Source organism: Pseudonaja textilis, chromosome 13 (genome assembly GCF_049901715.1).
Source record: "Pseudonaja textilis isolate UNSWEBS1 chromosome 13, rPseTex1.2, whole genome shotgun sequence".
Classification (NCBI taxonomy): Eukaryota; Metazoa; Chordata; class Lepidosauria; order Squamata; family Elapidae; genus Pseudonaja; species Pseudonaja textilis.
In genome coordinates, this window is record NC_142002.1 from 17,863,643 (window position 1) to 17,888,710 (window position 25,068).

The window sequence follows — 25,068 nt, forward strand, 5'->3', positions numbered from 1 at the left end:
GAAGCCGGATCCCCTTAACAGCCATGTTAGTAATTTAACAACTGCAGTAATCCATTCCCCAAACACCCCACACTCCTCCTCCCCCACTCCCCTCTAACGCTGATGATGTTACCTAGTTGGGTCATGAAACGTCTAAAAGTAAACCACCCAGCTCAGAGAGCCCCAGGGACTCCACTGTCCTCCTATTCTTCCTCCTCCTCCTCTTTCACTTCCTCCTCTCCAAAAACCCACCTCTCTTCTAAGACTGATGATGTTACCTAGTTGGGTCATGAAACGTCTGCAAGTAAACCACCCAGCTCAGAGAGCCCCAAGGACTCCATTGTCCTCCTATTCTTCCTCCTCCTCCTCTTTCACTTCCTCCTCTCCAAAAACCCACCTCTCTTCTAAGACTGATGATGTTACCTAGTTGGGTCATGAAACGTCTGCAAGTAAACCACCCAGCTCAGAGAGCTCCAAGGACTCCATTGTCCTCCTATTCCTCCTCTTTCACTTCCTCCTCTCCAAAAACCCACCTCTCTTCTAAGACTGATGGTGTTACCTAGTTGGGTCATGAAACGTCTGCAAGGACCCCTTTCATTTCAAGCCTGAGCTACAAATATTCTCCTTGAGAAATAAAGAAACGTTGAACGTGCATCCTCTCGCCATCAATACCCACACGAGGCAGCTTCCAATGCTTGGTGGTCTGCAAACCAAGGTGATGAGAATCTCCCTCCCTGCCTCATCCATCTTTGGTGTGTCTGTCTTTAATCTCCGTTTCCTTCCCATGGCTACCTCAGCAACAGGTTTCCCAGAACTACAATGAGAGGCCAAATGTCTCTGAAGGAGAGAGGGTGGGCGGGCGCACACAGAATGAAGCAGGCAGAGAGGGTCTCGGTGGCATTTAGCCCACCCTGGGCCAGCCACAGGGATCCAGAAAGGGAGTCCCATCTCCCTTGGCAACTAATTCTAATACTGACAAAAGCCGTTTCGTTCATCCACTGGGATGTAGAGACCAAGCCGAGAAGAGGGGGGAATAGAAAGTCCTTGCCTTCACGACCACAATTGACCCCCAAAGTTTCCACGGCTAACGAGACAGTGAAGTGAGTTTTGTCCTGTGTTACAACCTTCTGGGGGAAATCACCGCAGCGTGTTCAGTTACTAAGATGGTTGTTAAAACGAATCTGGCTTCCTCATTGACTTTGCTGGTCTCAGGTGGTCGGAAAAAGGGGATCTCTGCAACTGTCATAAATATGAGTCCGTTTGCCAAGCACCTGAATTTTAATCACATGATAATGGGGAGGCTTGCAATGGTCATGTGAAAAATAGCCGTAAGTCACTTCCCCCCCGACTCCCCACCCAGTGCCTTTGTAACTTCAGACATTAAATGAATGGTTTTAAGTCAAGGACTACCTACGGTAAATTTTGGGGCTCTTGGGTAGCTGGCAAGAACAAACAAGAAGACTCTTTGCAGCTGGCAAGCATGACTTCAAGAGTCTGTCCGTCACAGCCAAGAAAGCAATTGTGACTCTCAGATGTAATAACAAGAGTTGATGAATTGCACCTACTATTTAAGTTTCAATATAAGGCGTAATATTCCCACCCTCTGCCATGGCTGTGCTTTAGGGCACCCAGTTTGTTATGTGTGTCATTTCTGCCTTTCAGACGAATTTATTTTATTTCCCGAAGTCCAATTTTTTTGTAATTTAGAAACACCGCAGGGCACAGAGGTCCGGTGAAGTGCCATCTACAGGGAGATAATGAATAAGGGGACAGTAAATAATGAATGAGCCATGGTCAAGAGATGAAAGGCAACAGCCACACAGTCATTAAAGGGAGGAAATACATGGGGGGGAATCATTATTGGAAGAGAATTTCTTGGTGTGGTGAGAAACCAAATTGCGAAGGGAGAATGGAAGAACAATTCCTTTTGTTTTGTTTTTAGCTACTCCTCTGCCGGCACAGAAGCACTTAGCTTCACCGAGATAAGATGCATAACTTTAGCCAAACAGACCCTCCAAAAGAGCAATAGGGTGTTTTGCTAAAATTAAATATGCCCGTCTCCACCAGCAATAAAACAACCCCTCTTGCTATTTTAAGAAAGACCGAATCATCAAGAATTTCCCGTGACTCTCTTTAATGTTCTGCGAAACCAAAGTGGAAGGTCATCAGCAACCCTGTTAACACTGAGACTTGTTATCAATTTACAGTTGTCTTTTTTTACTACAAAGACAATTCAATGCATGCATGCAGGAACTAAAGGATCCAACGGCCAAATGGTAGCAACTAAAATGCTAACACTATTTGAAACGTGCTTAATTTACAATTAGCCTTTGACTTATCGACTGCTTGCTTAATGACCGTTTGAAGTTATGATGGTGTCAGGGAAAAATCACTTACAACTGGTCCTCACACTTAAAACCACAAGACATGAAGCGACTGCAAATACAAGCTGATTACCAAGTGCCTAAAATGCAACATCGTGCAAAGTTGCAACAGCCACCCCCACCGTAGTTATGACCCGGTTTTGAAGTTCTGATGGTTGCAATTTCACACACACACTCCCAAATTGCAACCATCAAAATCTGGTTGTAATTATATTTGGGTTGCAGGCTGTGGCAACTTTGCCGGATTGCTAAGTCACCAGTCATTAAGTGAGGACTGCCTGCACATAAAACCACCTACATAAAAGCTACATTGCTGCACTCAGGATGCAAGTTTCAAATATATCGCCAACAGATAATTTCCAAAGAAAATCTTACAAACACTTTTAAACAACTTCTCATTCGGCTGCAGGCAGCCTAAAGTCAGCTTCCTGGCCTGGAAACCTCAGTTGTGCAAGAGGTACATTTGCATATTAATAGGATTAAGATAATTTATCCCCTAATGCTTTCTTTGTGCATAATGATATAACCCACAGCTGAGTGACATGATACAGGCTGGCTTTGAAAAAATCTCAAAGGCCCAAATTAGCCCCTAGATTCTAAGTATGGACATAACTCAAAGCAGCAGCTAATAATTCAAAACAGAAAAGGCAACAAATACTTTCAACTCATAGCCATGCTTGGCAGGCAGAGCAACATGGAACTTGGAGGCTTGGCTAGTGCCAGCCTTTGCATTGACAATCCACAGCTTTTCGATAGACGCCCTTTCTTTCATTATAGCAGGTTGATAAAAGTTCTGATGGATCGAAGAATATTTTCTTCTCTGTTTTATACCATTGGCAACTGAAAGGGACTTTCATTAGCAGCACCCTGAAGAGAAGAGTCATACAGTGCTTACTCAAGCAGAACTCAAGGTTTACTCCCCCAAAGACTCGGTAGGATCAGAGGGCAATGGCCTTCACTACATAAACCATGAGTAAAAGCATCGTACAAAGGAGGTGCAACGTTTGCGGTCCTCGCCAATTGTGGCCCATTAAGTTTGGTGCAGCGATTAAGGCACCAGGTTAGAAACTGGGAGATGGGGAGTTCTAGTGCTGCCTTATGCACAAAAGTCGGCTGGGTGACTTTGGATCATTTACCAGAAAGCTGGGAGTTCTAGTCCTGCCTTAGCCATGAAAGCCGGTTGGGTGACTTTGAATTAATCACCAGGAGGCTGGGAGTTCTAGTCCCACCATAGGCATGAAAGCCAGTTGGGTGACTTTGAACCAACCACCAGGAGGCTGGGAGTTCTAGTCCTGCCATAGGCATGAAAGCTGGCTGGGTGACTTTGGGCCGGTCTCAACCTCTCAGCCCAGCCCACCTGAGAATCCATTGCAGTAACTCCCAGGGCACCAGGTTGGGGATAGCTGCAGAACTCCCACCACCACAATCCTGGAGATGTCCAGTGCTCTGAACTACAACTCCCATCATCTTCACATCGTCGCAAAGAGAAGGGTCCGGCATGGAGCACAGCTACCCATTTTCAACACCTCTGCCAGGTCAGGGACACCGCAGACCCCTTGCCCCATAGGTGGGGCTGTCTAAGGCTCGGGACTACAACTCCCATCATCTTGCCCATTTGCTTGGCAAGGATGGGAAGGGCGCGCTGAGGGTGGGGAGTCCATGGCAACCCCTCTGGTGGGCACCAGCTTGGGGACAGCTGATCACGCACATACACCCACTCCCCAAATCTGGGACTATCTAGGGCTCCGGACTAGAACTCCCATCACCCCTTCCTCACTTGCTTAACAAGGATGGGGGGGGGGCGTGCTGAAGGTGGAGGATGGGAGGGAAGACGGGAGCCCATTGCAAGACCTCTGGTGGGTGCCAGGTTGGGGATCGCAGCAGCAGAACCACCACCCCCCAACACAACCTGCAGCTATCTAGGGCTCTGGACTACAATTCCCATCACCTTGCCCTCTGGCTTGGCAAGAACTGGGCCGGCTGGGGGCAGCAAGAGCCCTTTGCAACCCTTCCAGTGGGCCCCACCTTGGGGGCAGCTGATCACCCCCCACACACCCCCACACCGCCAAACCTGGGGCTATTGCTGGCTCTTCCCTCCCCTCCCCCAGCAGCCCCCCCCCCATCCTCTCCAAGCAAGGGGGCAAGGGGATGGGAGTTGTAGTCCAGGTAGCGCCAGGTTGGAAACAGCTGATCACCACTCCCCCTCCCATCCCCCAAACCTGGGGCTGTCTGGACTACAACTCCCATCCCCTTGCCCCCTTGCTTGGCAAGGTTTGGGGGGAGGAGAGCAACCCCTCCGGCGGGCGCCAGCTTGGGGGACAGCCGATCACCCCCCCGCCAAACCTGGGGGCTATTTAGGGCTTTGGACTACAACTCCCATCATCTTCCCCACTTGCTTGGCGAGGATGAGGCCGGGGGGAGGGGAGGGGGCTGAAGAGGGTGGGGGAGGGGAGCCCGGGAGCCCATTGCAACCCCTCCGGCGGGCGCCAGCTTGGGGAAAAAGCGGCAGGAGAGGGACCCCCGCGACCCCCCCCTCCCCACCAAGCGCCCCCGGGACTTCCCCGCCCGGCGGCTCCGCGCCCTCCCCGAAAGAAAGCTCCGGGCAGAGCCCCCCCCCCGGGAGAAAGGGGGGGTCCCCGGGGGAGGGGGGGCTTCCCAGCCCGGCCCCGCCGCTCGAGGGGGGGCGCCTGCCCTGCAGCCCCCACCCCACCCCTTACCTCCTCCTCTTCCTCCTCCTCCTCCTCCTCCGGCGGGGTCTCCTTCGCCACAGGCGCAGCGCCCGCCCGCAACAGCCGCCTCAGCCGCGCCCCCAGCCCCCTCCCCCACCGGGCCGGAAAGAGGGGCCGCAGGAGGGGACTCTATGGGCCACGCGCCGGAAGGGGCGTCCCTGAGCGGGCCCGGCCAGAGGAAAGGAGGAGGAGGAGGAGGCGGGGCCCGTTCGCCACTTCCGGTATGGGGGTGCAGAAAGTTCAGCGGTTTTTTGGCTGGGAGAGTGGATTTTATTTATGCCTTTTTTTAAAAAAAAAAAGGTTATTTTTTTCACCCTGAATTAAATGCAGAGAAGAGAGAGGAAAGCATGCCCCAAATTCCACAATCATTATTATTTTAATAGGGGGGAGAAAATACGGAAAGCCACAAAAATATATAAAAAGGCATGTAGTCACAGATATACAATAGCCACATAGAGAATATTTGTAGCTGCAAGGAAACAAGCTCAGAGAACACCCAGGAGCATACACACATGTATATTTATATGTATATAATTGCACATATTGTAATTTTTTTTAAGGAACAGAAACCATATATGTAATTTGTTACATTCATCTATGCTTCATTCTAGATAGAGCAATTTTGCAGGCCAAGTAGCGAGGCCAAGGAACAAGGGGAGCCTGTTCCCAGTGTGCGTATGCACAGAGCTGCTAGAAGGTGAGAGCAGCTGAAACAAAAGGGGCGATTCAAGAATAAGGCTGGGAGGTGATTGCCCCTCCCATAAGATATCAAGGACAGGCAAAGGTGATGAAACCTTTGCAGGAAGCAAAGTCGTTCAGTCGGTTCAGACTCGTTCTTGAGATTCATTGCTGGCTGGGAATGAAAATAATTCCCAGTGTTTCAATAAAACAAGACTTGTTTTTTTAAAAAAAGTATGTGCGTAATTACAGTCTTGGAAGCTTTGGTTTGAAGTTACAACAGCACTGAAAAAAGTGACTTATGGCTATTTTTCACACCTTTGACCATTGCAGATCCCCATGGTCACGTGATCAAAAACTCAGCCACTTAGCAACTGACTCACATTTATGACAGTGGCAGTGTCCCATGGTCACGTGATCCACTCTTTGTGACCTGAACAAGCATAAGTCAATGGGGAAGCCAGGTTCATTTAACCACTGTGGCAAGACAGGTCATAATATGGGGGCAAAACGCACTTAAACAAATGTCTCACTTAGCAACAGAAATTTTGGACTCAGTTGTGGTTGTAAGTTGAGGACTACCTGTACTTTTATTCAAAGCAGTGATTGATCTTTATTCTCTTATTTATAATGGCTGATTTTCATTTTAGTTTAGTGTCAGAACTCCGACATGCAGCCCCATTCAAATCATAAGTCTCGAGCCGCATCGCTCAGAGTGAAAAAGATTGATTTATTAGGAGTTGACATGTCGGTGTTTCCCGATTGCAGCTGACTCTGACACATCATTCATTTCACCCTTGACCTGGTCTTCCCCACCCCCACCCCTGGACATATATTCACCAGTGAGACACAACCATAGCCAAGAGTCATCAGTCTTACTCTCCAGTAATAATTTTCCACAGCCAGAAACTTTGGTTGCCAAAGCGATTATCTGAAGCTTTTAAGGAATGCGCTGCTTCCCCACCTCCCTTTCTGCTGACAACTAAAATGAAGCATTACATTTAGTTTACTTCAGAGATCTCCAAACTTGGCAACTTTAAGGCTTGTGGACTTCAACTCCCAGAAATCCCCAGCCAACATGAATTCTGGGAGTTGAAGTCCAGACGTCCCCAAGTTTGGGGACCCCTGGTCCACTTTATTGTCATTGCCCCTCGAACAACAAAATTAAATACCACCTTCAGCATACATTATGACTTTGAAAATAAACACAAACACACATCCTTCACATTCTATACCAGGGATCTTCAAACTTGACAGCTTCAAGACTTGTGGACCTCAACTCCCAGAATTCCTCCTCCAATCATGTTAGCTCAGGAATTCTGGGAGTTGAAGCCCACAAGTCTTAAAGCGGTCAAGTTTGGAGACCTCTGTTCTATATATTGAATTGAAAACCCCTGATATAGCATTAATATTGCACTGTACAGTAGACTTCAATAGAGTTACTGCCCCGTATTTACAGCTTTCCAAGTAGCCATTCAGATTTAGGGGAGTAAAACTACCCTTTTTATTTTCCAAAAAAAATCCATCAAGTTTGAATGCCCTGGATATCGAAATATGTTTACAGGACTATACTGTACAGGCAAAGGTAGTGCCACTCTATCTCTTATAGTCTCCATGCCCTTTTTCCATAGAGATGTCAAAGATAGAGCGACGTTGTATTTTCCCTCCAGGGAGGAGGAAAATTGTTCAGGACGGAAGTCTAGTTTTGTATTTATTTTATATTGCTTAATCTCTCGTTTGCATCATAGGAGGAATAAAAGTGAGACAGAACTAGGAGGGGGAAACGAGGGGAGGGGAAAGAAAAACCACAGCAGGAGTAACGCAAGGGAAACCAGTCTTTGAACGGTTACTTTAGCAACCCGCAAAGCGGCAGGCCCAAAAGAAAGGGTGGAGCAAAATCGGGGCCGTATTCTTCCGTTCCAGAAAAGGGCGGGTCTTCTACAGTGGACAGCCAATGGGGAGTGCGGAGGAAATATAAATGCCTCCTGGCGGGAGAATATTGTAATTACGTAAGGAAAGAACAAGGTATTCCTGAACATGGCGCATGCGCATAGCAGCCCAGGTGTCCAAGTTTGGTGGAAACTCAATTTAAGTAGTTTGCTTAGAAATACTATGTGCTCGACTGAATTTTTTAGCCAATGCATTCAGACCAACATTTCTTCAATTATAGTTTAATCTTACTTATATGTATTGTTGCATTTGCTTCCCACGGCAATGATTTGCAATCTTATGAGCTTAGGAAAATAGAATAAAAATATATTTCCAATATGGAAAGGACGGTGGAGAATAAGGTTAGGAAAACAAAGCCATTCGTCCTGCACAGATCAGGTGAGAATTCAACCCCTTTCTGTTTTTGAGAAACTGCAAACACTTGGTTTTAATGTTTTATTTATGTCCATAAGGAAATCAATCTTACTCCATCTTATCACATCTCTCTCTCTCGTCTGTCTATCTATAACCTACCTACCTTCCTTCCTTCCTTCCTTCCTTTCTCTTTCTCTTTCTTTCTTTCTTTCTTTCTTTCTTTCTTTCTTTCTTTCTTTCTTTCTTTCTTTCTCTTCTTCTCTCTCTCTCTCTCTCTCTCTCTCTCTCTCTCTCTCTCTCTTTCTCCTTCTCTCCCTCCCTCCCTCTCCCTCTCTCAGTTTAACAATCAATTCTTTATGACATCCCAGTGTTTATAGTATGCCAGTCTCTGAAACTAAGTAAACACCAGGAAATGTTCTTGAAATATATACAGAAGGATTTCTGGAATACATCCAAAGATATATAATCCTGATAAAGGCTCCTGTTATAGCCTTATTTGGTTATACTGCAGTTCTTTCCTTACAAAATAGCTTATGTTTTAATGACATTTACTTATTGCACAAGTGGCCCATATTCACAGTTGTTCACGGATAAGTATAGGATCAAAGGGCAAAAGGAGCAGGAAACTGATAAATACCAGTGGGGAAAAAATCAAAGGGAAGAAAAGGATTTGATCTTTGTTGAGACAAGTGTGGAATTAATTGCCGAGCTAACCACCCTATCTTGGGGTAAGTATGGACTTGATTTAAACCATCACTTTCCCTAAATGTTCTGCCCATATTGGTTTGAATGCGGTTGCCAGTAGCGGATTGAGCGAAGGTGAGTTGTAAGAGGGATTTAGATGAAAAGACCAAGAAATGGTAAGTTTCCTGTCAAAGCTGGCTGAGAAGCTGCTGGCTTTGGAGGTAGAACATCCCCTCTACATTCAAAATGTTGTAGGTTTGAACTCTGCCCTTGTGAACAGCATCTTCTAAAATGATCCAGAAACAAGAATATGGAACGAAGAACAAGTCAGATGAGAAGCAGAGCTAAAAGGGAAGCAGACCAAAATGAGAACTGAACGAGCCTTAGGGAAGACCTTGTAGCCCAACTAACGTTTTCCTAAAATAGGAGGTAGTTTAGGGAAGTTCTTTTTCATGGTCATCCAGAAGATTTTTCTACGAGAAAGTCCCCAGCCAGAATCATCCAACACAACGCCACCAAAATTTAGCATATGTTTTTCACTGCTGCAGAAAAAGTATTCAGGAATTGCATGTTCCTTTGGACCTTCTGGCTAACGACTGTACTCAATCAGTTAAATCAGTTTCTTCCAGCCCTGGACTCTTAAAAGTGCACGTTATTCAGCTCTTAACTCTGTTTTTGTGTCACTTGAATATGAAATAAGGGAATGGTAGAAAAAGAGATAGGTTACTTTAAGTCAGTGCTGGCCAACATTTTGGCTTGTGGTGTCAAAAATTTGGAAAATGCCTAACTCAGCTCTGCTGGCATATCACCAGCCAGCACCTCCTGAAGAAAAGAAATGATTCTGTATATATTCATATATATAATTATATATAATTAAATTATTAATGTTATATAAATGTGTGTGTGTGTGTGTATAGATAGATAGATAGATAGATAGATAGATAGATAGATAGATAGATAGATAGATCTATCTATCTATCTATCTATCTATCTATCTATCCTACCTACCTACCTACCTACCTACCTATCTATCTATCTATCTATCTTTGGTTATTTGGGTTTTCTCCCGTGTTAAATTGGAAGTATTTTGGCGACCTTTCGACGAAATCTCATTCGTCATTTTCAGGCTCCAAGGAGCACACAGCTAAAGACACAAGCCTGAAGATGACGAATGAGATTTCGTTGAAACGTCACCAAAATATTTCCAATTTTACGCGGGAGAAAACCCGAATAACCAAAATCCACATACAAATACCCACAAAAACTTCAGAAAACAAATGTGTGTGTGTATCCCACAGTCCGATCATGGGGGATGCTATGTATTATGTAAACAAATATCAATTACAAAAATGAAGCCATTCCCTTCTAGCACTGATGACATGACATGATGTGGTTGGGTAATGAAACATCTGAAAGAAATCAATCAAGCTCAGAGAGCCCCAAGGACCCCACAATCCTCCTCTCCCTCCTCCTCAAACCTGCGTCCTTTCTAGGACTGTTGATATTACCTAGTTTGGATAATGAAACGTCTGCAAGAAAACAGGCTCAGAGAGCCCCTCATATACTGAATCTGCAGGATACAGAATCCATAGAGATAGTAAGCGTATTCTTAATGTCTCTGTTTGGTTTCCTCCTAGGCATACCTACCAATGGCCAACCAAGAGATCGTAGCACTTGTGGTGGACAATGGCACCAGAAACTGCAGAGCAGGAGTTGCTGGAGAGGACCTGCCCAGAATAGTACTTCCTGCCATCATAGGGAGGCCCAAGCTGCAGAGTGTGGCGGAAGACACCGACGGAAAGGCCTACTATGTAGGAAGTGATGCTCAGAGCAGGAGAGACCTCTTGACCTTGAGGCACCCCATTGAAAGTGGCTTTATTATGAACTGGGATGACATGGAGAAGATTTGGCACCACGTCTTCTACAACGAGTTGCAGGTGGGCCCGGAGGATCATCCAGTCTTGCTGACTGAGCGTCCCTTGAACATTAAAAGCCACCGGGAGAAGATGGCCCAGATTATGTTCGAGAGCTTCAACGTGTCAGCCTTCTACTTGGCTATCCAAGCCGTCCTCTCCCTCTATGCTTCCGGCCGCACCACTGGAGTAGTTCTGGATATAAAGAACGACCGGATGGATCCTGTCCCCGTCTACGAAGGCCATGCTGTCTCCAGTGCTCTCTTCCGCATGAATCTGTGTGGCGAAGACCTGACCGACTTCCTTCTGAAGATGCTGAATCAAAGAGGCTACCACATCAAACCAGAAGAGAGGGAGATTGTGGAGGACATCAAGGAGAAGTTTTGCTATGTGGCCCCGGACTTTGAGAAAGAAATGGCCACCGCTACACCCTCTTCTTTAGAGAAACACTATGAGCTACCCGACGGGCAAGTGATCACCATTGACACCGAGCGTTTCAGGTGCCCAGAAGGCCTCTTCTACGCCCCATATGTGGGTAAAGAATGTTGTGGCGTCCACGAGACTGTCTTTAATGCTGTAATGAAGTGTGACCGGGATCTCTACAGCACAATGTTTAAAAATGTCGTGCTGGCAGGCGGCACCTCCATGTTCCCTGGCTTTGCCGAAAGGTTGCAGCCCGAGGTGGTGGCACTGGCTTTCACAAATGCAGAGGTCAACATCATTGCCCCCCCAAATCGCACGTGCTCAGCGTGGGTTGGGGGCTCCCTCTTCGCTTCCCTTCCTCACTTTCAGCATATGTGCATCAGCAAACAGGAGTATGAGGAATTCGGCCCGGCTCTTGTACACCGGAAATTCTTTTGAGGGCTTTGGGTTGTTTGTTTGTTTGTTTTTGCTGCTTCTGCCACAGGTCGAAGTTGTATTAGAAGCAGAATAACAGAATAACCAAGTTGGAAGGGACCTTAGAGGTCTTCTAGCCCAATCCCTTTGCTCAGGCAGGAAACCCTGTATCATTTCTGCCTCTGAAATGAGGTCTACCCTTTTTTATGGAATTGGCAACCTGCGAAGTAATGGTTGTTTTAAGTGGTCCCAGTTTGTAAATCACTTGGAACATTGACTCTATGCTTCGCAGGCTGTAAGGATGGAAACTTTTTTAAAAAAAGAGAGTAATCATCATACTTGTAACATCAATATCTGAATCTTTAACCAATATTGCTAGAGCTAGAATATCTGCTTTTTTCCTGTTATCTATATTCAGTTCTCTAAGGCACCTTATTATTAATTCTCTATTATTATCTGTATGGTTTGCCAGTCGCACAGCGGCAGATAGGACAGCACTCCAGAGGGTTAACACCATTGCCCAGAAGATCATGGGTTGCCTTCTCCTCTCTCTGGAAGAGCTTTAAAGCTCCCGCTGCCTTAAGAAAGTTCAAAACATTCTTAAAGATCCATCTCATCCTGGGAACCTCCTTTTTCTGAACTATTACTATCTGGCAGAGGGTACAGGATAATAATAAAAACAAGGACAAATAGGCTGAAAAACAGCTGCTGTTCCAGGGCAGTAGCTCTGTTGGATTCTACTGTATAGTACAATATTAATGCAATATCAAGGGTTTTCAATTCAACGTGTGGAGTGTGAAGGATGTATGTTTGTGTTTATTTTCATGGTCATGATGTGCACTGAAAATGGTATTTGATTTCATTGTACAAGGTGCAATGACAATAAAGTAAACTAGCTAACTAATTAGAGTATTAGGTATCTAAATGTATTCTTTCAATATGGCATTTAAAAAAAACCCTATACCCAAATTGAGAAAATGGAGCCATAAGGGTCTAAATAAATAAATGAATGGATTGAGCTTTATGAAGATATCTTTTAGTTTCTTCGAATATCTCTCATTTAATTACTGCACTGTATATTCCTTTCTGATTTTATTAGCCCTGTTATATTTATAGTTAGTCTTCATTCTATTTTCTGTAGTTATATGTCACTAATTTTTTCAATAAAGAAAAGAAAGCCAAAGAAGAGATTTTTGATGATAGATAACAAATCATCCTTTCTGCATCTACAAGTTTGGCATAGTCGTGCAATATGGATTTGTGTACTGTGGATTTTTAATACTTGTAAGCTTCCCAGAGCCACTATGTCTAAGATGGGCAACCATGTAAATTTAATGAACAAATAATTGGTTCAGTCATGATCCTCCAAGGGACTGATCTTAAAGTACCTTTGTAATACTTGTGTAATTAAAAAAAATATAACGTTTTGTGACTTGGTCTGTTTCTTCTTCTTCTGCCATATCTACCATCGGACATTGGCGATCCTATTGGCGATCCTATTTTATCAACAGCCACATGAAAAAGTGCAGCTGAGTTTTGTCCAAACTTGGATTTTGAAACCATCTTATTCTGCCTGGACCTCGTTTGCCTTCAATCTTTCTTTGGAGGAGGAAGTGAAGTATGGCATATTTTTCTGGGTCTGGCATCCCATGTCCGAAATTTCTACCTTTGTTTCTGTTAGTTGCCAATATAAGTAAAACTGGCTGTTTTTAAAATTAATGGCAATAAAAGGAATAGTCCCCCCTATCCCAAAAGGGGTATGTAATCCTCCTGTATAGGGAATAAATATACATTTCCACATTTCCTTGCCCTCCAAAGGTTGGAGTGTGAAAACCATAATAAAAGATGCCTCTGGTTTGCTGTAGCACTTTTGAATCCCGCGCGCCCATTGGCCGCCTCCCCCGTCCCTCTGTCTCTTGATTGGCGAGGACGCGGAAGGCCGCGACGGCACAATGCCGCCCGGGAATCCTTCCGGACTGCAGTTCCCAGCATCCCTTTCTTTAACGCGGAGGGCGGAGCTTCCGCCGAGGTTTCGCCGCCTCGTTTTGCTGGGCTCTTCCTTTTCCCACCCGGCGCGGCTTGGCTTAGCAGGGGATGTGAGAGGACTCGTTCCGGCCGCCTACAACCCCCGGCATGCCTCGCGCGGGCTCGGGCAAGCGTTTCCGGTTGGAGCAGCCAGCTGGTCGTAAACAGCCAGGTAAGGAGGAATAAAGGTAGTCGGTGAGGGGGCGGGAGGAGGGAGGAGGGAGGGGGAGATATGGAGGGTCTGTGGGGGTGTCCCCCCTTTCCCCGCCCCTCAGAAAGCATAGCATTGAATCTGCGGGGCCAATGACTCACCTGGGCCACTCTTATTAAAGAAAGGCAGTGATGGCCAATGGGTAGAGCTGACCAGTGTGGCCTTATTTTGGGGGAGGGAGGGGGCTCGGGGAGACCCTGTCGTTGGTTCAACTCTATTTTCCTGCAAGGCTTACCCTGAATCCTCTTCCCCAAGAAGCTCCGGTGGGCTCCCCCATTCATGCCTATTCTCCTCCTAACAACCCTGCGAGGTAGGGTGCCTTGTGTCAACCGGCCTTCTGTTCGGTTTGGGAGAACCTGGCCTGTCCTGGGCGCCTAGAATTGGAGCTGTTTTGAGATGGGGGGGGGGGGAGAGACAGAGAGAGAGAGAGAGAGAGAATGAATGAATGAGAATCCAGGTCATGGTTCTTGAAGGAAGGACCTTTGGGATAGGTAGGAGATGGATGCTACAGACAGACAGACAGACAGATAGACAGACAGACGACCGACCGACCGACCGACCGACCCTAGATGGTAGATGGATGATATAGATGGATGGATGCTGTAGATAGAGGGATGATAGACAGATGGGGGAGGGAGAGCAACAGACAGATGGATATAGATAGATAGATAGATAGATAGATAGATAGATAGATAGATAGATAGATAGATAGATCGATCAGACACAGAGAAATAGAAGATAGATAGATTACAAATATATGACAGATACATAGAGATAGAAAATAGATGGAGAGATAAAAGATAGATAATGATAGACTAATAGATTATAGATGGGAGAAAGAGAGAGATTGATAATAGATAGATTAGAATTAAATAGATAGACAGACATAGGAGAGATGGATGGATAGATTAATAGGAGAGAGACATGATAGGTAGCTAGAGAGATAGAGATGGATGGATGGATAGATAGATAAATAGACATGATATAGATAGATAGATAGATAGATAGATAGATAGATAGATAGATAGATAGATAGATAGATAGATGGATGATAGACAGATAGGAGAGATGGATGGATGGATAGATAGATAAATAGACATGATAAAGATAGATGATAGATTAGATAGATGATAGATAGATAGATGATAGACAGACAGATAGATAGGTGAGATGGATGCATAGATAAATAGGAGAGAGACATGATAGGTAGATAGATAGGAGAGGTGGATGGGTGGATAGATAAATAGACATGATAAAGATAGATTGATAGATGATAGACAGACAGACAGATAGATAGGAGAGATGGATGGATGGATAGATAAATAGGAGAGAGACATGATAGATGGGACACGGTTTCTTTTCCAGACTCTGCTTGGAGTTCAGATTGGGACCTCAGAGAATCAAACTGCTCCAGCCCCGCCATGTCTCTCTCGGAGTGTTACATCGCCGTGAAGCTAGCCGACCAGCCCCTGGCTCCCAAATCCATCTTGCGGCTGCCAGAAAGTGAGCTCGGCGAGTGCCCGCTGGGGGGTTGCAGCATCTTGTACCTGAAGCAGCTCATTACGGGGAAGTTACAGGAGTCCATCCCTGACCCGGAGTTCATTGGTAGGCTGGCACACACTGCACTTTGATCAGAGATGCAATGATGTAAAATACAGGTGGTCCTCAACTTACAACTGCAACTGAGCCCAACATTTCTGCTGCTCAGCAAGACAATGGTTGATTGAATTTTACCCCATTTTAGAATAGAAAAGAATAGAATATAGAATAGACTAGAATAGAGAATAGAATATAAGAATAGAGAATAGAATAGAAATAGAATAGAATAGAATAGAATGAATAGAATAAATAAGAATAGATAGAATAGAATAGATAGAATAGAATAGAAAGAATAGAAATAGAATATAGAATAGACTAGAATAGAGAATAGAATATAGAATAGAATAGACTAGAATATAGAATAGACTAGAATATAGAATAGACTAGAATAGAATAGAGAATAGAATAGAATAGAATAGAATAGAGAATAGAATAGAGAATAGAATAGAATAAAAAAAGAGAATGGAATAGAGAATGGTAGCGGACATCTTGAGTAGTTCGGAGAACCATCCAATCCCGCCTCTAACTGGCCCCGCCAACCCCATCTATTCTCTGCCTCCTGAGTCCCAACTGATCGGCTGGGTCTCCTTTGGTTGCCCTGCACAGGAGAATGGAGCTGGAAAGCAGGTTAGTGGGGTGGGGAGGGAATGGGGATTTTGCAGTATATCCTTCCCCTGCCACGCCCACCGAGCCACGCCCACAGAACCGGTAGTAAAAAAATTGAACCCCACACTGTGTACAATAAGCCAGTTTTTAGGGTGGGGGTGGTGGTTTGACTATGAGTCTCATTCCTCTTCAGATCTGATCTATTGTGGGCGGAAACTGCGGGATGAGCAAACGCTCGAATTCTACGGGATTCAGTCTGGATCCACTATCCACGTCTTCCGGAAAGCCTGGCCCGAACCGGAGCAAAAACCAGGTAAATTCCCCACTTTGGATCTCCCAACTGCTTTTTTTTAATGGCTTTATTGGAGGTAGTCCTCGATTTATGACTGTGAGGGAGCCCCAAATGTATGTTGCTAAGTAAGAAATTTTGCTTTGCCACCGTTTTATGTTTCTCGCCACCTTTGTTAAGTGAAAATCCCCGCCGCTGTTCAACGAATAACGCGGTCGTTAAATAAGCTTCCCCATCGACTTGCCTCGTCAGAAGGTCGCAAAAGGGGAACGCAGGACCCCCTCTAGGATGCTGCGACCTTCATAAATACTATTGTTCTTTTATTCCCTCTGGGAGGGGCCATTCACCGTCTACCTTTACTCCCGAGTCGGCCCTTGTTCTTTAGTTGTTCCCTTCTTCTGGCAGCTCTGTGCATGAGCACACTGGGAATAGGCTCCAGCTGTTCTTCTGCCCCACTGATGTCCAACTCTGAAGGCAGCTGATAACTGTCAGACAGCCCTGGCCCCATCCCTGCCTTCAATGCAGAGCCCTCATCAGAGCCTTTCCCAGGACTGGCCTATGTTCCTCCCCAACCTTCTCATTGTTCGAATCTGCTGCCAGCTCTGCTGGCCCCTTGCAGGCCATAACAGGTTCGTTCCGTGGCTTTTTGAGCGTTACCATGTCCAATCTCTTTGACTGCTTGTCTCTTCTACAGAACCAGTGGATAAAATGGCTGCCGTGCGGGAGTTTCGTGTCTTACACACAGCTTTACACAGCAGCCCCGTCTTCAAAGATTCAGTGAGTGTTCTTCCACACAACTGGGCTTCTCCAGGATCCAGTCTGCTGTTTCCCTAGGGTGAATCTCCCTTTGGTTTCCCATGCAGGTCTTCAAGATGTTAGGGAACAAGGAATCCCTAGATCAGATCATCGTCGCCACCCCCGGCCTCAGCAGTGATCCCATCGCTTTGGGTGAGTCGTGGAGACATATAGCAATAGCACTTAGACTTATATACCGCTTCACAGCACTTCACAGTCCTCTCTAAGCGGTTTACAGAGTCAGCCTCTGGTCCCCAACAATTTGGGTCCTCATTTTATCCACCTCGGAAGGATGGAAGACTGAGTTAACCTTGAGCTGATCAGGATCAAACTCTGGACTATGGGCAGTGTTATCCCACAATGTTGCATTCTAACCACTGGGAGGGGAAGGAGGGAAGGAAAATAGCAATAGCACTTAAGACTTATATACCGCTTTATAGTGCTTTACAGCCCTCTCTAAGCAGTTTAATTGCCTCCGACAATCTGAGTCCTCATTTTACCCACCTCGGAAGGATGGAAGGCTGAGTCAACCTTGAGCCAGTGAGGATCGAACAAAGCACTGTGCCACCACAGCTCTTGGTGTGATGCATGGATGGAGGGAGGGATAGAACTGAAGTGCCAAACTGCAGTCAGCAGAAGTAGCTTGCAGTACTGTATTCTAACCACTGCACTTCACAACCATTAAGGGGCAAAACTCGCTTAAGAAAGGTCTCAAGTTAATGACATAAATTTGGTCTCCATGGGGTCATAAGCGGAGGGCTACTTTATGCATACGCCATCAAGAGAGCGACTTGGATAATTTTTCTAAATTGGATTTATAAAAGAGGCTCCTTAAAGGCTGGGAGGATTTTGTGGGGAGGGTGAAAGAATAAAAAAAAAACCCTGAAAAAAATAAAAAGAAAATAGTGAACATTCAGCCTCACCTGTGCATCTTAAAGATAGGAAGAAGAAGAAGAAGAAAAAGTAGCAGGAAAGAGGAGACATCAGACTTTTAATATGCCTAATCTTCCAACTCCAAAGAAGGTTTGCTGGGTTTTGCAGCTTCCTTGTTTTTCAGTTGAAATAATATTCTCTGCATTTGCTCATTAGTGATCCTGTCCTTTTTATCTCACAGGAGTCCTGCAGGATAAGGACCTCTTCTCTGTTTTTGCTGACCCAGCCATGCTGGACACGTAAGTGTGCTACCGATGTTTTTTTAAATCCATTTTTTTTCTCTTTCATTTCTTTTTTACCTCTTTTACGTTCTTTTTTTTTAAAAAAAATTTTTTTATTGTTTTTATGTCGCAAGTTCCATTTCTACATTTCTATAGGTGTCCAAAGTGTTCAAATGTAAACACCATCATAATCATTGTAATCGTATCAACATACAAACATATGTTAGATAATATCAATCGTTATTAAAAAGGTGTACTATCTCCCATATATACATCAATGATATAACCATCAAAATATTTACTGATCAGTTTCTTTTTCCCATGTAGTCCTTTTCTTCTTCTCTTATATGTATAAAAGCAAAATATCACTCACACATCATTACAAAGTCTCCAGAACAATAAAGTCTACAAACTTGAAATTTGCCATGTATGTTCCTCTTGGCTTCTAGGTGCTCACTAAGAAAGGATTTTTTGAAATGACCATCAGAGCATTTAGAGTATTTCCTATATTATTATTATTAACACGCTCTGATGCTAAGGAGTTCTACTCCCCCTCCCCACCTGAAAAGAAATCTCTTCCAAACGTAAAACACAGGCAGAGGAGAGGAGTTTGCCTGCAGCTTGTGTGCCAGCACAAATGGCTCTGCCATAGGTTCACCATCGCGGGACTAGGTCAAGGGTCTCCAATTTGAGCAACTTTAAGACTTGTGGACTTCAACTCCCAGAATTCTAGATCAAAAATCTAAAATCCCGGTTTATTCTCCCTGGGGAATTCTGGGAGTTGAAGTCCACAAGTCTTAAAGTTACAAAGGTTGGAGACCCCTGGACTAGGTGAGCTTCAAGACCCTCCAACTCTATGATTCAGGGACTCTCTAGCCCTCCTCCCCAGTTCATTCTCGCTGGTTTCTCTAGGCTCATCCCAAGCCATCCTGCGTTGGTGAATGCCATTGTCCTGGTCCTCCATTCTGTGGCAGGCAGCGCCCCGCTTCCCACTGCAGAGACCTCCTCGCGTAGCAGCATGCCTTCCAGCTCCTACCGCGACATGCCAGGTAAGGCACACGCTATGACATGGAGCACAAATTGCCAGATGTAACATTTGGGGGACTACAGGGAGTCCTTGCTTAAGGACTGTTTCTCTAAAGACCGTATGAAGTGATAGTAGCGTTGAATGAATGGTGTTTATGTCCGGTCACTGAAATTGTAGCTCTTGGCCGTTGGTGTCTGGTGGGAGATACCTGACTTTGGGATGAGGTTCAGTGTGGTGTCAACTTGGAAAGCATTCCTATGCCTGTTTCTGAGTTGCCATAAGAAGGAAGGTGGGGGGGAAAGCCTGAAGGAGCAGTACGGCAATTAAAACCAGAAACACATTCCACGCTTATCTCACAAAGATTGTAGCCTAGGCTATAATCCTTCAAAAATCCTTCATTGGAGAGAGTGATTGATGACGCCCAGCCCGCTGAACGTGTTTGGAGAATCTGATTTATGACACACTCAGGAGGGTGGGGGAAAACGGAGTCATAGGTGATAATAAATTACATGTCTCAGAGTTGGCTTCATATAGGTTTTAGTGCTGGACATGTTGCTCATAATAAATGTTTTGGATTCTTTCGAAGGTTGGCTCGAGGCTCATGATTTAATTAGGGCAATCACCGGAATCCTGACATGTGGTTTCTTTCTCTCTCCTTCTCTCTCATCCAGGAGGATTTCTTTTTGAAGGTCTCTCTGATGATGAAGATGACTTCCATCAGGTAACGGGAGAAGGCGGGTGGATATCTCTGAAAAGAGAAGCCCAACGCTAAGAATAGAGTGTAGTAGACTGGAAGGGGAATAGAAACAGAAATAAGAATAGAGTAGAATAGAATAGAATACAGTCTACAGAATAGAATAGAATGCAGAATAGAATGCAGAATAAAATAGAATGCTGAATAGAATAGAATAGAATAGAATAGAATAGAATAGAATAGAATAGAATAGAATAGAATAGAATATAGGATAGGATAGGATAGGATAGAATGCAGAATAGGATAGAATGCAGAATAGGATAGAATGCAGAATAGGATAGAAGAAAATTGAATGCAGAATAGAATAGAATAAAATAGAATAGAATGCAGAATAAAATAGAATGCAGAATAGAATAAAATAGGATAGGATAGGATAGAATGGAATGGAATAGAATAGAATATAGGATAGGATAGAATGCAGGAATAGAATGCAGAATAGAGTAGAATGCAGAATAGGATAGAAGAAAATAGAATGCAGAATAGAATAAAATAGGATAGGATAGAATGCAGAATAAAATTGAATGCAGAATAGAATAGAATGCAGAATAGAATAGAATGCAGAATAGAATAAAATAGGATAGGATAGGATAGGATAGGATAGGATAGGATAGGATAGAATAGAATAGAATAGAATAGAATAGAATAGAATAGAATAGAATAGAATTTAGAATAGAATTTAGACTAGACTAGGAACAAGAACCAGAACAGAATATTTGGCCAAGTGTGATTAGACACACAAGGAACCTGCCTCCGGTGCAGAAGCTCTCAGTGCACATGCAAAGCAACAGAATCACCATCATCACAACAATAATAATACTAATAAGAGGGGGGAGCAAAGAATACAATAAGGACAAGCAGAACTACAGCAACACAACATGAGTTAACAGATATTAGGCAGCACTGTGGGAATCGGATGTTCAGCAGGGTGAAGGCACGAGGAGGAGGAGGAGGAGGAGGAGGAGGAAGGAAACCTGTCCCTGTGTCCAGTTGTTTTGGCATGCAATGCCCTGTAGCGGCGTCTAGAGGGGAGGATTTGGAACAGTTTTATGTCCAGGATGTGAGGGTGTCTGCAGGTATCTTCTCAGTCTACTTTCTGAGGTCTTCTGTAAGTTGAGGAGGGACCTCTTCAAGAAATGCAAACAGGTCTGGACTTGTTTCTCCGTCTGGAAGGAGAAATTCAGGCCACCACTGAGAAGGCCTGTTTTCCTGAACCACATCTTCTCTTGGGAGTAATACGGGATGATTTCCATTTTTCTCCCTCTGGATGTAATTGTGGCTTCTGAAACTCTTTGTCAACTGTGGGAGTGGGGCTTACGGATTTCTGCCCAAGCATTGTCGTGAGTGAGGCCTCTCCTTTCCCAACAGAGCATGAGGACCACACCGTCCAGCAGCAACTCCGGATCCCGGCCAGCGTCTCTCGGCTACACCGGCGCGGCGGGGCCTCGGCCCATCACGCAGAGCGAGTTGGCCACGGCCCTTGCCCTAGCCAGCACTCCAGAGAGCAGCTCGCACACCCCAACGCCTGGAACGCAGGTCAGCGGGAGACAAGGGAGAGAGTTTGGCTAATCTCAAAAGCCACTGGTAAGAGTTTCTAGTCCCTCTGGAGTGGGGGCAGAGGAGACGGGCCATGGGAAAGAGCCGGTCTAAAGCCGTGTTGCTCAACCGTGGCCACTTGGCAAAACGTTGTGGACTTCCGACTCCCAGAATTCCCCAGCCAGCCTGGGGTCGCAGGCGTGGCAGTCCAATTTATCTGGCGGACACCAGATGTTTCTGTCTTCCTCCTTTTCAGGGCCATTCCTCCGGCACATCTCCCATGTCGTCTAGCGTGCAGTCGGGAACACCCATCACCAATGACCTCTTCAGCCAGGCCTTACAGCACGCTCTCCAGGCATCAGGACAGCCTAGCCTTCAGGTCTGTAAACCTCCAGGAAGTTGCGATGGTCCATTCATTCATTCACGTCCTTGCATTTCGGTTCAGCCCTCCAATAACCTAAATTAGGAAACTGGAGGTATCCTAGAGTACCAAGCTAAATCTCAAAAATTCCTGGAAACTTGGCATTCTGATGAAACTGGCCATCAACAGACACACAGAGATAAACCACATTTCCACACCACTCAAAAAAGGCAATTGAAAAAAAAAAGGTAAAGAAACGAAAAGACCAGAATGCACCTTCTTCAGTAGCTTGCTCTCAGATAAGCGAGGATTAACACCAGACAAACAAGCAGAAAACAATACCCCACTACCAAGGAAAGTACCAAGGAAACCTCCTCACCCACACCCCCAACACTGGCAGAGCAAGTTACCCAGAGCAAACTCCACACTCACGCTGATGATGACATATAGTTGGGTAATGAAAGGTCCGTAAACAACCAAGCTCAGAGAGCCCCAAGGTCCCTTTATTATCTACAACTTTGCCCCCCAATGTCCAGATTACCTTCAGCTGGACAAAAACTCTCCCAGGAACAGCCTTTAACTATAGAAAATTCAGTCCAAAACAAGGTACACACAAACTATAATTTAAAATCCAAACAAACCAAACTGAACTAATTAGTTTGACAGGGAAGGAGAAGGAATTTCAGACTTGAAAGCACAGCAAAACTCACACAGTTGGGAAGACGCCAGGAATACAGATAAGCCACGACGATACAAGATAAATTCACGTTTGCTCCCAGCAGCTTGCTGCGTGCAGCTTCCTTTTTTATACACTGTGTTACCAGCTAATGAAGGGAATCAGGGCCCTTTCCTTCCCCGTAAGCCACGCAACCCCCGTTGCTCCCTTCTCTGTTCTTCCCTGCATGCCCTAGGATGAAGAGGGGGTGGGCCTGGGTCTTCCTCTGAACTCCCTCTCCCTTGTTCTACCTCTCCCCTGCTCTGCCCAGCCGGACTTTGCCCTTCCCCAGTCTCTTCCACAGCCGACGGAGCCACACTCCCACTCCCACTGTCAGTTGCTCGGCTAACTCCTCCGGCATGACACCGGCTCCCCGGCTCTATCTGTGTCCCTGGCGGTGTTTGACCTGGTCTCCCTTCCCCCTGTCCGCTTTCCTCTTTCAGAGCCAGTGGCAACCCCAGCTGCAGCAGCTGCGAGACATGGGCATTCACGACGACGAACTGAGCCTCCGCGCCCTCCAGGCCACTGGGGGCGACATCCAGGCCGCTCTGGAGCTCATCTTTGCAGGGGGAGCCCCTTAACCTGTCCTCGAGGCCTCTCTCCCCCCGCCATTCTGCAGGAGGCGACCGCGTGCACCTCCGACCTCAGCCCCACCAAGCCAGCCCTTCAACATGCGCCGCCTCCCCATTCCCTGGCGTGTTCTTCTTTCTCGTCATGTTGTCCAGAGTCCAAGAACGTTGATGTCCCGTCTGCTTTTCCTGGTCTCCGGACAACAAGGATCTCCAAACATCAGTTTAGCCAAACCGCTGCCCTTGGAAGACGGGAAAAGTTCCAGGGTTCAGAGTTTTTGGTCGGCCGCTCCAGAAACGACCCAGCTTTGCCGCATCCCCAAAAAGGCTTCCTCTGATCATTTCAAGGAGACGCTCATTTTCCCACCCCACCCCTTCTTCCTTGTGGTTTTATTCCTGCCCCGGCTAAGATCCCCGTGTGGCTTTTACCGGACTGTCTCATTAAAACCTGGTTTCTTCCAGATCATCCCTGGCTTTGTTTCTTGCTGCTGCTATTTGGGTTATCCACGCAGGTCATAATTGCAAGAGGTGGTTTACTTTCGGTTTGTTGAGTTCAAAGTTAGAACTGCCTCGGGGGGAGTGGCGGGGAAGGCGTTTTACAACCGGTTCTGGTACTTACGACCAGGGGTGAGCTTCAAACATTTTAGCAAAGGGTTCTCTGCCCCGGTTGCTAGGTAGGCCGGGCCATGGTGGGTACGGCCTAGTTGGCCTCTTAGTTGTTCCTCCTGGCGGAAAAGAACAAGAAAGTCCAGTTGCCTGTTGAAAAAAAAAAGGCACCTTTGAGACAACCAAATTAACGGTCGCTACAGAGTTTTAGGTATACAATTCGGGACGAAGACCCTTCGAATGGTGTGGAAGGATGAACCGATTTCCAGAGGGAAAAAAATGCAGACTACAGGAACCAGGAGCACCGCTCAGGTGACGCTGAGGACACAGGTAAACCTCCAGGTGGCCTCAACGACCCTCTAAAAGGAAGCAAATGACCAGCTCTCTGCAAGGAGTATCAATCCTTCCGTTCCCCACCATCCAAGTCAGAGCTGAAGAGGCTTCTTGGATTAGAAGCGAAACGACTTCAAAGGAAAAAAACCCAGAAAAGTCCAGTTGCCTGTTGGAAAATGCACCTTTGAGACAACCAAATTAGTTGGAGGACTGAGAATCTCTACGGACTTCTAGCTATATAATTTGAGATGAACACCCTTCGAATGGTGTGGATTTCCAGAGGGAAAAAAAATGCAGACTACAGGAACCAGGAGCACCACTCAGGTGACGCTGAGGACACAGGTAAACCTCCAAGTGGCCTCAGTGACACCCTAAAAAGGAAGCAAATGACCAGCTCTCTGCAAGGAGTATCAATCCTTCCGTTCCCCACCATCCAAGTCAGAGCTGAAGAGGCTTCTTGGATGAGAAGCGAAACGTCTTCAAAAGAAAAGAAAAAACCAGGAAGCCCAGTTGCCTCTTGAAAAAAAAAATAAAAAAGCACTTTTGGGACAAACAAATGACTTGAAGGACGGATAATCTCTATATAGACATTGAATGGAAGAGGAAAATAATAATAATAATCTTGTTGGACAGCAGAGGGTGCTGTTTCTCCGACACCATCGCTGCACCGCTTTAAAGATTTCAACCCAACTTCCGAAAAGAGATTTGGAAATAAAGTTTCCCCTTTCTCCCCTTCTTCCTAATTTGGTTTTTGGTTTTTAAATCTGCTGGATTCCTGCCCCGGTGACCTTTTAGAGCACTTTTAGTCCATGGATCCCTGGGCTGGGACGAGAATCACTTGCTTTGACCGACAGGAATGGAAGAATTCTTTCAGGAAGTGAAAAAGTGCATTGCACTACGCGGGAAGTAAGGAATCGCAAAATATTTTTTCTCCCCAGAAACTCCAAAACATCCTTTCTTGTAGAGGGAGAGGGAGTAGGATG

At 45.7% G+C, this 25,068-nt stretch overlaps 3 protein-coding genes across 6 annotated transcripts in view; 2 read left to right on the plus strand and 1 right to left on the minus strand.

Moving 5' to 3' along the window:
* The window catches only part of ARID3B (AT-rich interaction domain 3B), a 39,986-nt gene extending 34,765 nt beyond the window's left edge, over nucleotides 1–5,221 (minus strand). The window contains exon 1 of one of the 2 annotated variants that reach the window (XM_087941538.1): nucleotides 5,081–5,221. The gene's annotated coding sequence lies outside the window, so the exon portion shown is untranslated. The remainder of the gene's footprint in view (nucleotides 1–5,080) is intronic. The other variant, XM_087941537.1, reaches the window with a different exon arrangement.
* Nucleotides 5,222–7,781: 2,560 nt separating this feature from the next.
* LOC113442196 (actin, cytoplasmic type 5-like) lies at nucleotides 7,782–12,935 on the plus strand. Of its 2 annotated transcripts, none has more exons than XM_026709634.2 (2): nucleotides 7,782–8,802; nucleotides 10,396–12,935. In XM_026709634.2, the coding sequence occupies exon 2, from the start codon at nucleotides 10,408–10,410 to the stop codon at nucleotides 11,530–11,532; it is 1,125 nt and encodes a 374-aa protein (XP_026565419.2). In that variant the 5' UTR covers nucleotides 7,782–8,802; nucleotides 10,396–10,407; the 3' UTR covers nucleotides 11,533–12,935. The 2 variants fall into 2 exon arrangements, with proteins under 2 accessions (XP_026565419.2, XP_026565420.2); XM_026709635.2 differs by having other exon boundaries at nucleotides 7,821–8,098.
* A 595-nt stretch (nucleotides 12,936–13,530) lies between these two features.
* UBL7 (ubiquitin like 7) lies at nucleotides 13,531–23,612 on the plus strand. Of its 2 annotated transcripts, none has more exons than XM_026709825.2 (11): nucleotides 13,531–13,705; nucleotides 15,110–15,349; nucleotides 16,143–16,262; nucleotides 16,933–17,015; nucleotides 17,102–17,186; nucleotides 18,148–18,205; nucleotides 19,100–19,236; nucleotides 19,886–19,935; nucleotides 21,334–21,501; nucleotides 21,758–21,880; nucleotides 23,021–23,612. In XM_026709825.2, the coding sequence occupies exons 1-11, from the start codon at nucleotides 13,642–13,644 to the stop codon at nucleotides 23,156–23,158; spliced, it is 1,266 nt and encodes a 421-aa protein (XP_026565610.1). In that variant the 5' UTR covers nucleotides 13,531–13,641; the 3' UTR covers nucleotides 23,159–23,612. The 2 variants fall into 2 exon arrangements, with proteins under 2 accessions (XP_026565610.1, XP_087797665.1); XM_087941539.1 differs by lacking the exon at nucleotides 13,531–13,705 and adding an exon at nucleotides 13,976–14,054.
* The last annotated feature ends 1,456 nt before the right edge of the window (nucleotides 23,613–25,068 follow it).